Below are 18349 nucleotides of genomic sequence, written 5' to 3' on the forward strand. Positions count from 1 at the left end.
TTTTTGTGTGTGTTGCTGAGTAGTATTCCACTACATGAATATATCACACTTTATTTTTCCATCCACCTGTTGATGAATATTAGGTTGTTTCCAGGTTTTGGTTAAGAACATGTAAATACAAAGTCTTTGTATAGACATAAAGCAGGCAATGTTACTTTCAATGTAGAATTCAAAGCAAAATTCATTAACCAGGACCAGAGACAACTTTATACTGATATCTACTAAAAAGATAATGGTCAAAAGGCTTTAGATAAGCCTTCACAGCAACTTTCCATTGTTGTCAAGGATCTATCATAAGCAAGATACCAGTCCTCGCTGATTTTATGAGCAAGCTCTGCCAATCTTTAAGGGGATAGGTAGTGCCCACCATTTTCAAATTTCCAAAGCATAGGCAAAAAATAGTAATAAGCTTCCAAATTAAGTTTGAGGATGGCACAATCCTGATCAAAAGACATGACAAAGTGTTAACCCCCTCCCCTTAAAACACAAAGAAACTACCCACAGAAACTTCCATAATAACAAGGTGAAGAGGGGGAAGAAAACTGTAGACCTCTCTTCCTCTTGTGAATACTAATGAAAATTCCTAAGTCAAATATCAGTAAGTTGAATATGGCATAGGTTTTATTTCCATAAAACAAAAGGTGACATGAAGAAGTCAACTGATATCATTCATTAATGGACAGAAGAGATGATTTTTTAAAAAATTTTTCAAAAACTATTATTCATCCTTGATTTAAAAAAAAATAAACCTCTTTGTGAACTAAGAATAAAAGGATATTTCCTCAATTGTATGATAAATAGTCTAGCTTGGACTTTGTTTTAATGTACTGTTTGATGGCTTTATAGTGATTCTGTATTCTCAGAGAATAAAATCATTTCCATTGTAAAATAAAAAGAAGATAATGATTGTAGGCATAAATTGAAGGTACCTTGACAGCTGAGAAGGTGGCACTAGGATATTAAAAATGCATGTGGAAGAACTATCATACAATCATATTAAGAATTTTCACAATTTACAAAAAGCAGTTCATGAACATAAGCTCATTAATCTTCACACAATATTGCTATTAAGGTAAAACAAATTCCAAATATCTGATTAATACTGAAACTGAGACAGAAAATGAGACTCTATCATATGTCTTCTACTAAATTCCACTCAGAAATTAGTCAAAAGGCTAAAAAGTTCTAAATACAATTTGGGTTTTTTTCTTTTATTTAAAACCTTTGTGAATTGAGGGAGAAAAAAGTGTGAAATCAAAAAAGTAGACATCTACTATCTTGAAAATACCAGAACAAAGTGAAGATGCCAGACTGTGCATTTCTCTAATGATTAGTGATACTATCTTTTCATATATATTGGCCATCCAAAGGTGTATTCGGGTGGTTTGCCCATCTTTTAATCAGATTGCTTTATTTTTTGGGTATTGAGCTGTATTAAGTTCTTTATATATTTTAAATATTTTTTAAAAGATTTTATTTATTTATTCCTGAGAGACACACACAGAAAGAGGCAGAGACATAGCAGATGGAGAAGCAGACTCCATGCAGGACGCCCAGTGTGGGACTCCATCCCAGGACTCTGGGATCACACCCTGAGCCAAAGGCAGACACTCAACCACTGAGCCACCCAGGCGTCCCTATATATTTTAAATATTAGCCCCTTATCAGTTGTATCACTTGCATATCTCTCTCATTCACTAGGTTGCCTTTTTGTTGATGGTTTCCTTTACTCTGCAAAAGGTTTTTTTTTTTGGGTGTAGTCCCAGCAGTTTATTTTTGCCCAATTTCCTTGCCAGAGGAGACATATCCATAAATATGTTGCTGAGGCTGATACCCTACAGATTACTGCCTATGTTTTCTTCCAGGAATTAATGGTTTCAGGTCTCACATTTAGGTCTTTAGTCCATTTTGAGGTTATTTTTGTGGACGGTGTAAGAAAGTGGCCCAGTTTCATTCTGTTGCATATAGCTGTCCAGTTTTGATGCCAATAATCTTTTATCTCCTCTGCTATCCATCTCCCTCAAATTCTTTATAAACTTGTAAGATTCCAAGTTTATCTTTGGAGTGTTTACTGCCATATAATTCAGAAGATGTAGGGAACTAATACTTGGTTAACAATAATATTTACCCCCAAAAATACCAAAGGATGAAATACTGATATGTGCTACATGGATGAAACTTGAAAACATTATGCTAAGTGAAAGAAGACAGTTACAAAACACACACACACACACACACACACACACATTGTAAGACTCCATTTATCTGAAATGTTCAGAATAAGCAAATTTAGAGAGACATAAGGTAGATCATTGGTTGCTTAGGGCTAGGGAAGGGAGGGGACAATGAGAATTTACTGCAAATGGACAAAGGGTTTCTTTTAGGGAGCAAAACCATATACTAAAATTAGATTGGGATGATTACACAGTTCTATGAGTAAAAAAAAAATACATATATATATATATATATTGACTTGTATAATTTAAATTGGTGAGTTGTGTGTTATCTGAACTATATATCAATGAAACTGTTTTTTTAAAATATTATTGTAACTTTATTATAGCTGTCATTGAACAGTTACTACCTGCAAAAAGACTTAAAAGAGACTCTATGTCATCTGATTTTTGCCACCTCTGCAAGGTCAACTTTTACTCTTACAGATAAGAAAACAAGTTCAGTGAAATTAAAATATTTATACATACAAAGCTGGTCAGGAATGGTGCCCAGATTTATCACTCTAAAGATGTATCTCCCTAAACCTATGTTTTCTTAATCAAGCCATGCTTGCCATCAAAGAATGGAATTATACTTCCATATGATTATTATATAATTATTATATAATATATAATAATTATATAATATATAATTGACATCAAATGGCCTTGAAAAAACAGGCATTTTGTTTCTATCAGTGGCAGGAAAAAGTTTTGGGGGGGCATCACTTAGGAAATAAGGCTTCAAAGGTTTAGCACCACTGTTACTCAATTCAAAATCCACATCTTATAAAACAAATGCCTCTGAAAAGTAACTGAAAGTAAATAAGGTCATATAATTTGTCACTTCTCTTTCAGTTTATATCAGCTAGATTATGAATGTCTTCAAGATACAGACCTTACCTGATTTGTCATTTTAAGGTCAGTACATCTAAAAATTTATTGTTCTTTATTTATATTAAAATGACCATAAAATATAAATATACAGACTATAACCATTTCTTTAAACTACATTATTAAGTAAAAATATTCCTTTATTTAGATTTTATTACATTTAGTTTTTTATACATTTAGGTCTTTACAAACAACTTACTAGTCATTCCAGAAAGGTATGTGGACAAAACAGGTAATTACAAGAGGAAGAAACACAGATACACTAAAAAAAAAGAGTACATGAGGAGTCATGTACTGTGACTCCTCCACCCATAATGCGACTAATCATTATTTAGTTGTTATATTCATTTATTTGCTATCTTAACAAATTCACATATTCAGTGGCTTAAAACTACATACATTTATTATCTTAGGGTTCTGTAGGCCAGAAGTTTGGCAACAGGTCTCAGTGGGCTAAATTCAAGGTACCAGCAGGGCTGTGTTCCTTTCTGGGGGCCACAGGGGAGAATGTTTCCTTGCCTTTTCCATTTTCTTAAAGGCCATTTGCATTCCTTGGTTCATGATCCCTTCCTCCTTCAAACCCAGTAAACAGGGTCAAGTCCCTATATTGCATCCCTCTTCCATTTTAAGGACCCATATGATGACACTGGACCCACACAGATAATCTGGGATAATCTCCCTGTCTTAGGGTCCTTAACTTAATTGCATCTACAAAGTCCTTTTCCAGTGTAACAGAACACATTCAGATTCTGGGAATTAAGACACTGACATCTTTAGGTGGCCATTTTTCTACCCATCATAGTTGCCATTGTCTTTAAAAAAAATCAGGATATACCCACAGTGAATTGAGCCTATGTTGGAGGGTAAGGGGAACATACTAATGGTTTAAATGGAGAATGCAGAATTTGAGATGAAAACCCCTCCTTTTTTGTCAGATTTTTACTGGCATTCTATTTTGAAGATAAACCACAATTAAATATGTGGGAATGATAGGAGAAATCATTTGCCATTCAAAACCCTCAGAGGAACCATCCAACTGAATCTGTTGATTTTTTAAATCTGAACAGAAACCAAAAAAACTTATTTTGTACTTTCCTTCTATATATTGTTCCGCCCTGGCACTCAGGAACTACCATTCATAGGACAATCACAGCCTGTATCATATAACTGGATGTTGTATTAATTCAAACTAGAGAAAGGTAGCTGGCCATGAGTTTTATAAACCTTTACAGTAAAATATCCAAAGGATCATTATGTATGTATATATGGTTATGAAACCAAAGCTCTCCTTTCTGAAAGGCAATTCAACATGAAGTCTCACTACATTATAAGACTGACATTTTTTAATTTCCCAGAACAACGTTTCATTCAATGTTTAACTTTTTCAATTTAGCTTTGTATCTTTTTTGACTCCAAGATAAAAGAGCGATGTTTGATGTACTGAAGCTATAGCCAGCATTCACCAATTCCTTGATTCGACTTCTTAAAGTACTTATGCTTGAATCCAAAATCCGAGGATTTTCAATTATTTGTGATATGCTAAATTTTTCTTCTATGAGATAGTCTATTTTATCATTGAACTTTTTTTCCCCTAAGAAGATCACATCTGGATAACTTAAGATAAACTTGTGTACCTCTTCTTCAGTACACCCAAGAGAAAACAGCTTCTCTTTGATATTTGTGTAGTTTCTGTTGACATAGTCATTGGAAAGGTCTAGAATTTTAGCTCCTGGACCACAGAGCAAAACAAGCAGCTTCTCATTGTTCAAATTAAAAGTTGACTGTAAAAACTCAATATTAGTTTTTACCCGTTTGGTACTCTGAATTAAGATGAAAGGGTTTTTAAAAATTATCTTCCCAATAAAATCTCTAGGCTTATTGTGATTCAAAGACAAACAGACTTCTTGCAAAAATTTAATCATCTGTTTATTCAAATCTAGACTGTTGGAGAATGTACGTGGGGCACTGGTCAACAACCGACAAAGGCATTTATGAGTCAATCCAACTGAGTAGAGGAATTTTATATTATTCTCTAAGTTTCGGTTGTTACTGGACCGAAAAAAACCTTCGGGAGAACGTTCCAAAATATTTATAATCTCAAGGTCTGATGTCATAATTCTTCTCCACAGATCCCACCGTTCTGAAAGACTTTCAGGTGTGCGTGTTATGGCTCGTGGATATCTTGATATAATGCTAGCAACCACTTCTTTACTAGCTCCTTTGGATAGAAGGAACATCTTCAGGTCCTGCTCTTGAGTTCCCATCCTATTAAAAACTCCAGGCTGTCGTTTTTTCGCCTTATCAACATCTACTCCCATTGTAAGTAAGTTATTCAGTAATTCTTCATTCTCTGAAGACTCCTTGTCTGCATTACCACATTTCACACTAAAAAGCCTAAATGAAATTGATTTAAGGAAGACTTCTGTTGAAAATTGGGTCATCCAACATCTTGAACCAAAGAAAAAGTTACCTCTCATACAAAAGAAGCTTCTTGGTGCCATAATGATCAGGTATCCCAAACTTTTTGGAATGCTGTGTAAAACAACATACATAATATTATATAAATGCATGTGTTAAACAGCTAAAAGACCATATTATGATCCTGTAAGCATCACGGTCATTTCTAAAAAAAAATTTATATAGCTCCAGCTCTCCTAGTACTGTATTAACAATTCAGCCACTGCACTCCCGCTCTCTAGTTTCCTGCTTCTGATTATCTGTGAGCCTGGGGCTGTTTCCATTCTTAATGTGAAGAAAAGCAGTATAGCAGCATCACCATCCCACAACTATTCCTTCCAGGCCTTTCGCCTGTTCTTTGTATTTGGACTTGCCTGTGTTTGCTACCCAAAACCAGTTGCCCCTCTCTACTTCTGCTTTATCCTCCTGGTTTTCAAACCTTTGGCTTATTCCTACTAACTGAAGCTTTCAACTGTGCCTTGTCTTCCAACTTGCCAGATCTTTGGCTTTCCCTCTGCCTATAGATACCAAACTACTTTGCCCCTGTTCCCTCTTCCTGGTTCATCAGCGCTAAACATAGCCTTGAAAATCAACACTTCAGACTAATCTCCATCTTAAACACCTTTTTCTAGATGCATGCTTCTCTTTAACCCCATGCTATCATTAGTCTTAATTCTTAGCTTTATATAGACCTCTGGTCACCAGTTCCCAACCTCAATCTCCATCTCCTTCAGTTCACCTATCGCTCCCTTCATTGCAACCCAACTGCTCCAACCCAATTTTTATCTTCAAAATGATTTAGTTGGGCTGTTCAATCCACAGAGTCCACCATATGTGGAACCGTGCTGAGAGCACATAAACAGTGAAAAGTTACTTTTACCATCCTCCTCTGCCCAACCACATTATAAAAGATGAGCCCGGAGCTTTCTGCATCTGTCTCACAATACACCATTTCAGGCAAAGGACTAAAACCTCAATAACTCATTTTCCTAATCATTTAGAAAGGGGGCACAAAATGTATGAATTTATATATGATAATAACCATAGGTACCTACTAAATTGGTATCTGCATTTATAGGAATTACTTTATCAGGAAAGCAACAGAAAATTTTTCTTGTTATTCAATTTGTCAGATGATTAATGCTCTTAAGCTAATTGTGGTCTGAGTCATAAAACTCATATGTACTTTCTCCTTTTTAGACTACAGGGCTGTGACAAACTTAGTTCTTAATTTCTAATTATTAACAATGGGCTCTTATAACTTAAAGGAAGCATTTCCCTTCTCACCTCTCCTAATTAAATATAAAATAAGAAAAAGAGATAGATGATTTTAACTCACTACTAATATCTCTGGGCTTGAGATGTTGCTTTCAAGATCAGTACCAAAGAAAGCCTCTCTGTGTATGCCCATTTAATTAAACTACTTTTTTTAAGATTTTATTTTTAAGCCCCACCCAATGTGGGGCTCGGACTCACAACCCCAAGATCAAGAGCTGCATGCTCCCCTGACTGAGCCAGCCAGACACCAGTAACTTATACCAATTTAACAAGAGTTTAAGATTATTCCTAGAGTTAGGGAACTCTCCCATATCTCAGGTAATCTACAGATCCTCAGAATTAGAAAAAGATTCCCCAACTATAGAATGCAGGACAAACAAAAATGCAGGACACACAAAATAAACATCAAACGGCAGCACATTTTAGATTGCCGTATACTGAGTTCACTATTCTTAACTTCTCCGTAATACCACATACTGCTCTTTAAGTACATATTCCTCCAAAAATGCATGAATTTAGAAACTCAAAAATAAGATCTGCATTCTAACTTAAGAGTGAAGGCTCTACTTGCACAGCTCAACAATCTGTTCTCTCTTCCAGATGCTCAAGGGTGACCTCTACTGGATAGTGGTACAAAACACAATATACATACACTGGAGGTACATGTAGAAACCTTTTTTTCTACTGAGAGTGTACACAATCAAAAGTCTGAAGACAACTGCTCTAGACAACAAACTCTGAGATGATCAGCACCACAACAAACAGGCTGAACAAGCCACAGAAAGTTCAAAAGAAATTGTACTAATGACAGAGTAACAGTGAAAATATATGACAAATTTCTCAACAAAGGAGTCATAAATCGATTAAGGTTTCTCCTGAATCTGTGAAGGTGAATTTTATGTCTTGTGTATAATTCACTCTCTGTAGAAATATCTTTCACATGAATTAACATGTCTAAAACCAAACTGAACATCTTTCCCAGCCCCTAAAATAGCCTTCTTCTGATGGATGGAATCACTACCCTTATCCTAATGGTCACTCACGATAAAAATCTAAAAGTAATTACTTTCTTCCTGTTCCTCAACCTTTTAGTCATTGAATCATGTAGATTCAGTATCTTTGTTAACATCTCTAATCTTTGCTATTCTCCCTCACCTAGACTATTAACAGCCACCTAACCGGCTTCTCTAACATCAGTCATGCAAAACCGCCACCACAGTATACTCGTAAAACAAAGAAATGATTATATACATGCCTTATTCCCAGATTAAATACCTCTGTAGCTCTCCCCTATAAAGCAAAATCTTCAGACTGACCTTCAAAACTCTCACCATACCATTCTAACTACCTTCCTAGCTATCTGTTCTATTCAACCTCACAACCAGACACTATTAACTCTCAAACCTCAGATCCTAAACATTCTTGCCCATTTTTGTCTCCCTGCCTTTGTAGAAGCTATTCTTTCAGAAAAGCCCACCCTCCCATATCTATCCATAGTAGAAGGTCTCATTCGAATACTACCTTCCCACAAATCTTTAACTTAACAAATACTGCTGAAGTGAATCATTTTATAACTTGTTAGTAAAGAACTAAAACTAGGGGCACCTGAGTGGCTCAGTCGGTTGAGCATCTGCCTTCAGCTCAGGTTGTGATCCCAATGTCCTGGGATCAAGCCTTGCATCAGGCTCCCTGCTCAGTGGGGAGTCTGCTTCTCCCTCTCTCTCTGCCCCTCCTCCCTTCATGCTCTCTCTCACTTCCTGCCTCTCTCCCAAATAAATAAAGTATTTTTTAAAAAATATTTTTTAAATCTAAAACTAAGCATTCTCTTTCATATTTTTAAAAAACGATGAACTGGACTTAGAACTGGCAAGGAAACTTTGGATTTGATTACAATACTATAAAGGCAATCAATTGACTTTAAAAAATGGTAGAAGTCGTCTCAGCTAAGGCTAAAAACAATGACAACTAATATCAACTGTTAGCGAACATATAAGGAAATGCAGAGAATTTTCAAATACCACTGTTGGAAGGGAATTTGGCACCACCTACCATATCCTTTAATCCAGCACTTTGATTTCTTTAAGATTATCCAAAGGAAATAAAGGACAATATATATTTCTTATTAAAAAGGATGACTACCCTAACATTATTTGCTATGATATACAAAAAAGAAGAAACCCAAATGGTGACCAACAGAATGATTCATACATTGTGGAACATCTATGTAATATAATACTATACAACCTGATTAAAAAAAAAAACTGGCATATCTAACACAATGGAAAGATATCCAAGATTTTGTAAGTGGCAAACCATGTAGCAGTATGGATAAAATGGTATCACTTATATAAAGAGGGGGGATATTAATATAGACAAAAAAGATAAAAAGGTAGTAGGTTATCTCAGAGATGAATGGGGGCTATGTACTGTTCCTGAAATACTGTGGTATTATTTACTAAATATGTTGTTTTGCAACCAGATAAATTAAGAACAAATTAAATTGGCTTAGGGCTGGGCACCTGGGTGGCTCAGCGGTTGAGCATCTGCCTTTGGCTCCGGTGGTGATCCCAGGGTGCTGGGATCGAGTCCCACATTGGGCTCCACACTGGGAGCCTGCTTCTCCCTCTGCCTATGTCTCTGTCTCTCTCTGTGTCTCTCATGAATAAACAAATAAAATCTTTTAAAAATAAGAAAAATAAATTGGGTTAGGGATGTCAAAAGTATTGGGAAATATGTCACCCTTATCAATTTTTCAGTTTTCAACACAAAAAAAAATAAACCTGGAAAATACTGATCTTGATTTACTTTTAGCACCTGATCCACATTCAAAACATTCCTATAACATCTAGCAAGGTAATAAATACATAAGCAGCCTAATGCAAACAGTATCAACTGTCTCAATCTGCAAATTTCAAGAGTAATTAATATCCCATCATTTATTTCAGTCTTTTTCTCAATTTGCTATCTTTAATGAACCAAGACCATTATTCCAAGGACTAAAGTCCTAAATTAACAAATACACTGGAAACCTCTGTACTCAGAAACTTGTAAGGCCTTAGGAATAAGACGATTCACTTGATAAAGGGAATTTAGTGGAGATGGTTAATCACTGGCCCAGGGTACTACATTCCAGCTGGTCTTTTTTGATAACACAAGGGAAGTTTGAAGATCTTTTCAGCGATCCATTTCTCACCTAGTTTGTCTTAAAAAGAGAGGGCGTTGCACTTCTCCAGAAGAGCTGGAAAACAGCTGTCCCTAAAAATGGGGGGAATAAAAGGGGAGGGGGACAAAATATTGTCAGCACTTCGTGATACAGAATAAAGAAATCGACCCCAGCTAACACCGCATAACGTCCTTGCGAAAAGCGTCACCTCTTACGTCCTAAGCATCTCAGAAATACCGAGGAAAACAGCAAGAACAAGCCTGAGTATTAATGGGAAAAGGTAGCGTAATCCCGCATATGATCTGGAAAGCCGGAGCTAAGTGCTTCGCATATACTGTCTTACTTCAACCTCACAACTGAGGAGGTGGGCATTATTCCTGAAATCAGAAAATGAGGGGCAAGGCCGAGCTGTCACAAGTACGGATTCCATTCCGTGGGTTCTCCCTACCCCTCTTCCTCCCCCACACCAACTCGCCAAGGGGCTGCGCGGGAAGGAGACTCTACCATGGATCAAAATCACCCAGAGCCATTCTAAAAGAAAAAGCACACGCAGAGCGAGCCACAGACCTCAAACCGGACTGCATTAATAATACTCGACAGACAGTCTCTCTACTTCCGCCTCTCCTCTCTGGGGCGGGACCGAGAGGCGGAAATGAACCAGACTAAGTTCCGGTCGCGCGGAGGTGACGTCTTCCTCTTTGCGCCCCCCGGCGGCCGCACCACAGCCCCTCCGTAAGCCGGACGCGAAGAGCCCGGCAGGGGGCGGCAAGAGACCACGTGGTGAACGCTGGGGCCCGGCCTCCCAGGGCTGGTTTGGGAGGGAGGCGGGTCTCCGGCGTTTCTCAGACGCGCGGGCCTGGGGCCGAGGGTGGCCGTAGCGATCCCCTGCCTGCCGGCGACGTGCGGTAGGAAAGTCGCTATTATACACGGGGATTTTACAGCTTGATAGGGTGACTACGCTTATCAGTATGGTTAACATACGCCAGCCATCACCTCGGCGTCGGGAGCCAGAAGGCGCGTGCCAACAACTGGGGCTCCTGAGGAGTCCCAGAGCCTCTTCCCTTCCTGAGCTATAGCCTGAAACCCCGGCGGGTGGCTGCTAGTCCGACTTCAGCTTCAGCTCTCACACTAAGAAGCGGTTCTCATGCACCTCGGTGTAACTGCCAGCAGCACGATTTACTTAGGCTTCTTCGGAAATTGTGAGGCAGAAGTGTTTTTGCCGCCCTTACAGCGTCCTGGTCCTGTTACTCTGGCTTCACTGGGGAGGGTAGCCCTGAAGGTGCAGCTTCCGCTCAAAGCAATTCCGTTACCTGCAAAAGAAAGATTCTACCTAAATTAATGAAATCATCATCAAGCTGCCAAGTTATCTTCCGGAGGAAGCGATTGGGCCTTCTAGAAACACAGAAAGGGGAGGAGAGACGGTTGATCCTGAATTCCGCGGCGAGGAAGGCTTTCCTGCTTTACCCTACTCCATGGAGGAGCCGATGATGAGTCTTTGTCTTATTTCTGTACCGATTACAATTTTCATCTTCACCCTGGCCCTTAGATGACTCTTAGCTGGTATGTTGTCCACTCTGTTTTGAATTAATTTTCTGTTTTATTGGTGTATAAGGGTGAAGATTTACCTTTGGAACTATAAATTACGGTCTTTCTGGCAAGTGAAATTGCTTAACTGCCGTCCCTCCAGGTAAAAAAGCGGTCCTGAAATGAAATGTTAGAAACGGTCTCTTAAAAAAAAAAAAAAGAAAAAGAAATGGTCTCTTTACGGGAGTTTCTAAAATCTCCTTCTGCGTAGAAGGAGCTCCTAAATCTGGATTCATATGTCCTGTGAAGTATAAACTTACTTGCACAAATACATAAATATAAGCTACTTTACAGTCAATGTAAAACAATAATTTTTTTTTTTTTTTAGAATTCATTGAACTTTAGACTCTAAGAAGACCTTTGAGATTATGAATCCCTCCTTATGAAACCTCTCATTTTGCAGGTGAGACGTTGAAGCCCTTACAGTAGAAGCCGGCAAGATAAAACTTGTGTCATACCTTCTTCACCAGTAATTCTTCATACCACATGCACTGACAAGGATTATCCCGTAAAGAGCTCAGACTTACTTAGGCGACATCACTTAAGTTTGTTTTTAGTGATGTGTATAGGTAAAGGAGATCGGTTCTTTTGAAAATAAGTGCCATATTTCCTATCCAAAAAAAAATTTTTATTACAAATATATTTTAAATTCATATTGTAAAACACTGACAAGAATAGCAACTAAGGTATGATGCTTGGGTTAGTATGGTGTATTAGCAATTTTTTTTTCCTTCTCACATCGCTGCAAAGAGGTTTAATATTTAATGATTTGTGAAATGTTGTCATTACCTCCAGTAAAAGCAGTAACTACTACCTCATTGTCATTAGTGCCTGTATTTTATTCGTTGAATCAGCGAACACTTATTAAACACCTGTACATTCCAGGCCTTGTTTTCAGGATCGAGGGCATATAGCAGAAAACAAAACAAAGCCCCTGTCCTCCTTGACCTTATTTCCAGTGATAGATCTCACTCTCAGCCTGAGTGTCTGCTGCTCTGCCTGCTTCCCCCTTCTCACCTCCCCAAGACCGTAGATGATCCATGCCCTACTAAATCAATGTAATTAAGAAGAACAAATGTGGTTGGAAACACTGGGGTCTCTGGTAGAAGACCAGAGGCAGGGAGTAAGTGATGAAGAAACAGAGAAAAAAAAGGATAAGTAGTTGCAACATGGTGGAGGGCAGTTTTCCTAGTGTCACCCACTTGGTCCTTGGGCTTACTAAATAGTAGGAATTGACTAGAAGCCAAAAGGGAGTGCCAGGCAAGGCTTTTATTGGGACTTATTCTGCAGCACAAGGGAAATAGCACAAAGGAAAGAGTCTTTCAGGCTGTGTTCCCTAACAGGCCAGGGAAAGGTTTTGTTTGTTTGTTTTTTAAGATGTATTTATTTATTTATTCATTCATTCATTCATTAGAGACACAGAGAGGCAGAGACACAGGCAGAGGGAGAAGCAGGCTCCACGCAGGGAGCCTGATGTGGGACTCGATCCCTAGTTTCCAGGATCACACCCTGGGCCAAAGGCGGCACTAAACCACTGAGCCACCTGGGCTGGCCCAGGGAAAGTTTTTGAAGGGACTGAGGAAGCAAAGGAGTGATGTTGAGACATACTGAGGTGGGGATTTCTTGGCACCTGCCAAGTTTATGCTTCTTCATGTGTTGCATGTCTAATTAGCATATTAAATACCTTACCCGAGGTTTTTAGTATTATAATGAGGGGAAACATTGGTGAAAAGTCAGCACAGGGGGGTTCAGCAGGGTGCAGACTAGTTTGGTTCAGTCTTTGCCTGTCTTCGTAGTTCTGTTTCTCCTTGAGATAATACTCACCCTGCTTCCACATTCTTGCAAGATACACTACTCAAAATGCATAGTTTCAGCTGTCAATGAAAGCTAGATTTCACCTTCAGGGTTGAGACCAAATCCAGGCCCTGCCCTGTCTCACTAGAAGCTGTTCTAAAGTTGTCATCTTTCAGAGTTTTTTATAAAGTCTAAAGTAATTCAATTTTTTAAAGATTTTATTTATTTATTCATGAGAGACACAGAGAGGGAGAGAGGCAGAGACATAGGCAGAAGGAGAAGCAGGCTCCCTGCAGGGAGCCCAATTCAGGACTGGATCCCGGGACTCCAGGCACACCCTGAGCCGAAGGCAGACACTCAACCACTGAGCCACCCAGGCGTCCCTAAAGTAATTCAGCTTTTAAGTTAAATTTGTTTTGTTCTACCTCTCTTTTACAATTTTCATTTATGAAACCATGCTAATATCAGATGGTATATGTGTTTTTAAATGACTTTACTTGAGAAAAGAAAGTTTGCCAAGTCTATAATGAAGCCTCTCCTCCAACTTTTTTTTTTTTTTTTCATCGAAAAGTGTGTTGCAGGGGAAAGTAGGGACTCTGGAGTCCTTCGTCCCCAAGTAGGACTTAAGACACTCGGCTGAAAGTCAAGTGTGAGTACAGATCTGTACTATATTTAGAAGCATATCTGCCCTTTTACAACTAAGGATTTCTTTCTTTCTTTCTTTCTTTCTTTCTTTCTTTCTTTCTTTCTTTCTTTCTTTCTTTCTTTTCACTGTGTCAAATGTGCCTGCATCACCTGCTCTGTGCAGGAAATGTCCTTAGTTTTTCATGCAGATAGCTTTTTGTCACATCACAGTCCCTTTGTGGCCACTCATGTTTGCATCTTAGCAGACCCAATTAAGATCAGAAAGGAAGTGGCCCTCCAGTTTCCCACCATCCACCCACTACAGCTATACACAGATTCCTGGACTTAATAGACAAATACAACTCCTACCACACAGCAACTTCCTAGACAGACCTACCAGCTTCCTACCAGTGTAGTTTGAAGGCCTTCAGAGGAACATCATGTCTCTTCTCTCATTCTCTTGCCTGAGGTCATTTTGTGTGCTTATGAAAATACATGAAAAGGCTACAAATTGCTTATAATTGAGTAAAGCAGTGGATAAAGTACCCTGATAATCACGGGTTAACACTTTTCTGTTTGCAAACAACCAGAAAAACGACAACAACAACAACAACAACAAAAATACTTAGCTTAATTTCCTCCCTTTTCAAAATAATTACTTTTTAACAACGTTGGATTTCTTTTGAAATCCAGAGATTTTGAGTATCCCTGGATGACTCAGCGGCTTAGCGCCTGCCTTTGGCCCAGGGCCTGATCCTGGAGTCCCAGGATGGAGTCCCACGTCGGGCTCCTGGCATGGAGTCTGCTTCTCCCTCCTGTGTCTCTGCCTCTCTCTCTATGTCTATCATAATTAATAAATAAATAAATAAATAAATAAATAAATAAATAATCTATCTTTAAAAAAAAATCTAGAGATTTTACTAGTGGCAACTTTCCTACTCTGAAATGTGCCTATCTGGGGTCTAGAGACACTTTTTGAGTCAGCCTTCCTACTCCCACACTTAGTACCACTAGGGTCTGTGGCAAGGAACTAGGTACTTAGTCTGGCAAATTTGCTGATTGCAGATCTGATATGATCCTGGATTTCCATGGTAGTTAGATTGCCACGATCAGCATGACAGAGTTGGCCAAGAGAAACACAATAACCATTTAAGATGCCATTCAGCCTGGTGAGTTTAAGTACCTTTTGGGTTATTTGATTCCACAGTACCATGCTTTCAATTACTATGAAGTGATTCTTAATCACTGGTAGAAAAAGGGGAAAAGGTGATCTTACTACAGAGTGGGGGAAGAGGGGCAAATATTCACAAAATAGAATAAAATCTTCCTTGTCCAAAACTATTTCCCTTTCTATTTATAGTATTTTTTGAAATCCCACCCTTAGAAATTTATTCCTTGGTATTTATAGCATGGTGATTTTAAATCCTAAACATGTTTGAAAGGGGGAACAAATGAAGCCAACAGTCAACAAATTTTTTTATAAAGGGCCAGATAGTAAATATCGTAGCCTTTGTGGAACATATACTATCTCTTTTGCATATTCTTCTTTTTTCTTTCTTTTTTCACAGCCCTTTAAAAATGTAAAAACTATTAGCTCATAGAACTCCTGGCCACTGGTCACAGTCTGCAGACACTCACATTACTACAGTGAGCTACTGTATACCTAAGGAAAACGACATAAAAGAGAAAAAATGTTAATATTTGAACATATCATATAATGCTATCTGCCAGGTACTATTCTAATTACGTCACCTATATTAATCCATTTACATCTATGATTGAAATAATATTATCTCCATTTTACATATAAGGAAACTAAAATAGAGGCTAAGTAACCTGCCCAAGTTCACACAGCTAATAAGTAACTGGAACCTAAGAAGTCCAACTCTAGAGTGTGTGATCATAATTGTGATGCTATGCTGACACTCAGAAAACAATATTTTAATTCACTGTAGAGACTACAAAAAAATAGAAATATTTTTCTATAGAAAATAGAAAAAGAGGGCAAAAATTCACCCATAATTCCATCTCCTTGAAATAATCACTATTACATTTTGTTTATATTCTTCCAGGATATTCCTATACATAAAATTCTTTCCTTTATTCGACCTATGAGATAGGTATAATTTTACAGATGAGGAAACTGAGGCTTAGAAGGGTTAAGTGAGGGCACCAGGGCAGCTCAGTGGTTGAGCGTCTGTCTTGGGCTCGGGTAGTGATCCTGGGGTCCTGGCCTGGGGTCCTGGGATCAAGCTCCAATTCCGGCTCCCCACAGGGAGCCTGCTTCTCCCTCTGCCTGTCTCTGCCTCTCTCTGTGTCTCTCGTGAATAAATGAATAATATCTTTAACAAAATAACAACAAAAAAAGAAGTGTTAAGTGACTTTTTCAAGATCATAAAGCTGTTATGTGTGTGGAAGCAGGATTTCAACCCTGGCTGTTGCTTCTAGAACCTGTGCTCTTAACACCTGGCCTATACTGTATTTGAGTTTATACTTACTTGTCACACCACGTTTATAAAACACATTCACTCATTTTCTTTCATTACTTTATTATTTTTCTTGTTTTTCCTTTAAATTTTTGAGTCATTGGGATTTTATTTGGAGAAAGAAGCAAGGTAGAGATTCAGTTCTGTTTTTTTTTTCCCAAGTTGCTAGTCATTTGTTCCATCATTTAATGAGTACCTTCTTTGCCCACTGATTCAAAGTGCCGCCTTTATCCTGTATTAAATTATGAAGTAATCTTACCAATTTTGAGTGACTGCATTCTGCATCCTGTTGTGATGCTCTAACTTAAGAGTTGACATGAAGAAAAGATTTCACCTGATGTTATGAGACTTTTCCTTTAAAGATTATTTATCCATTAAAAAAGTCACAGCCAAGAATACAGATTAGCATATTTAGTTCAAAGTCTTCAACCTCAGCTTGAAGGAATATTAATGATTATTTTGTCCAACCCCCTTATTTATAGATAAGGAAACTAAGACCCAACATGGATAAAAAATTACTTTTCTAATAAATAATGCTAGTTAGTGACTGTATTACACAGAATTCTTTCAGTTGTAAGTGACAGAAGTACAACTCAAACTAATTCAAACAACAACAACAAAAAAAGGTTTTCTCTCATAACATGGAAAGAAGAGGGGCAGAGATTGCCTCAGGCATTACTAAATCCAAGAATTAAATTAGATTCATAGCTGTCTCTGCATCTTGGCTCAGCTTCCCTTTGTACATATACCTCATTCTCTCAGGCTCATCTGTGGGACAAAAAATTTGGTTGCAAGTATCTCTAGGGTTACATCCTTTTAAACCCAAAAGAAAAGAGAGAGATTTTCTTAGTCTTAAAAATGAAATCCAAAATAAAGATTCTGATTGGCTTTCCTTGACTTGTGTGACCAGCTCATTATTTCCAGGGAAGTGTGAGGGTGGCAGGGTATAATGTGATTGTGTTACTGATGCTAGAATGCTAGGGGTGCCTGGGTGGCTCAGTCAGTTAAGCATATGCCTCTGTTCAGGTCATGATCTCAGGGTCCTGGGATTGAGCCCTGCATCTGGCTCCCTTCTCACCCTTCTCAGCAAGAAGTCTGTTTTTCTCTCTGCCCCAACCACCTCCACCTCCCCACCCCGACTCATGTGCTCCTATGTGCACATAAGCACTCTCTCTCTGTCAAATAAATAAATAAAATCTTTTTTAAAAATCAAGAAAGGTAAAAAAATAAAAATGAAGAAAGGTAAGTTGGGCAGACAAAAACATCTCTGTCTACTACTACAGTTGGAGAGCCAGAATTGGAGTTGAGATCTTTGATCTCCCATTCCAATCCTTTTCTCATTCCTCTATTTATTCATTTAACACATATTTACTGAACATCCTATCAAGATTATATTTAGCTGCACGTAACAGTGGTAGTTTACATAGCAAAAGGTTTAGAGATGGAAGTGGGTTTTTGGCATTGTTTTCTAATACCAGGTAGTCTCACAGTTTCCCAACCACAGCACTATACTCCTTTGCCTCTGATCCTTTGCTCACTCCTCTGCTCACCATATCCATTTGTTAGGCACTCTCTTAGTCTCAGTTTGTTAGGGTTGTTATAACATGAATGCCATAGAGTAGGTTGTTTAAACAACAGACATTTATTTGTCATAGTTCTGGAAGCTGGAGAGTCCACATCAAGGTGGCAGCAGATTTGGTGTTTGGTGAAGTCTCACTTCCTGATAGTTGACTGTCTTCTCAGTGTGTCCTGACCAGAAAGGAGTAAGAGAGCTCTTGTGGTTTCTTTCATAAGGGCTCTAATCCCCTTCATAAGGGCTTCAGCCTTATAACCTAACTACCACTCTGAAGGCCCCA

The 18349-nt window shown here is 38.3% G+C and overlaps 1 protein-coding gene and 1 long non-coding RNA gene across 3 annotated transcripts; one reads left to right on the forward strand and one right to left on the reverse strand.

The window, feature by feature from the left end:
• Nucleotides 1–3229: 3229 nt before the first annotated feature.
• Nucleotides 3230–10656, reverse strand: MTERF1 (mitochondrial transcription termination factor 1). Of its 2 annotated transcripts, XM_072764243.1 has the most exons (4): nt 10573–10640; nt 10036–10097; nt 5578–5639; nt 3230–5501 (listed from the first exon to the last, which is right to left on the reverse strand). In XM_072764243.1, exon 4 carries the CDS (start codon nt 5423–5425, stop codon nt 4472–4474), a length of 954 nt encoding a protein of 317 aa, XP_072620344.1. In that variant the 5' UTR covers nt 5426–5501; nt 5578–5639; nt 10036–10097; nt 10573–10640; the 3' UTR covers nt 3230–4471. The 2 variants fall into 2 exon arrangements, with proteins under 2 accessions (XP_072620344.1, XP_025859521.1); XM_026003736.2 differs by having other exon boundaries at nt 3230–5639; nt 10573–10656.
• Nucleotides 10657–10664: 8 nt separating this feature from the next.
• Nucleotides 10665–12402, forward strand: LOC112923876 (uncharacterized). Its single transcript, XR_003235780.2, has 2 exons — nt 10665–11565; nt 11918–12402. It is a non-coding gene; the product is annotated as an uncharacterized lncRNA (long non-coding RNA).
• Nucleotides 12403–18349: the final 5947 nt, after the last annotated feature.

The sequence above is a fragment of the Vulpes vulpes genome, chromosome 7 (assembly GCF_048418805.1).
Source record: "Vulpes vulpes isolate BD-2025 chromosome 7, VulVul3, whole genome shotgun sequence".
Classification (NCBI taxonomy): domain Eukaryota; kingdom Metazoa; phylum Chordata; class Mammalia; order Carnivora; family Canidae; genus Vulpes; species Vulpes vulpes.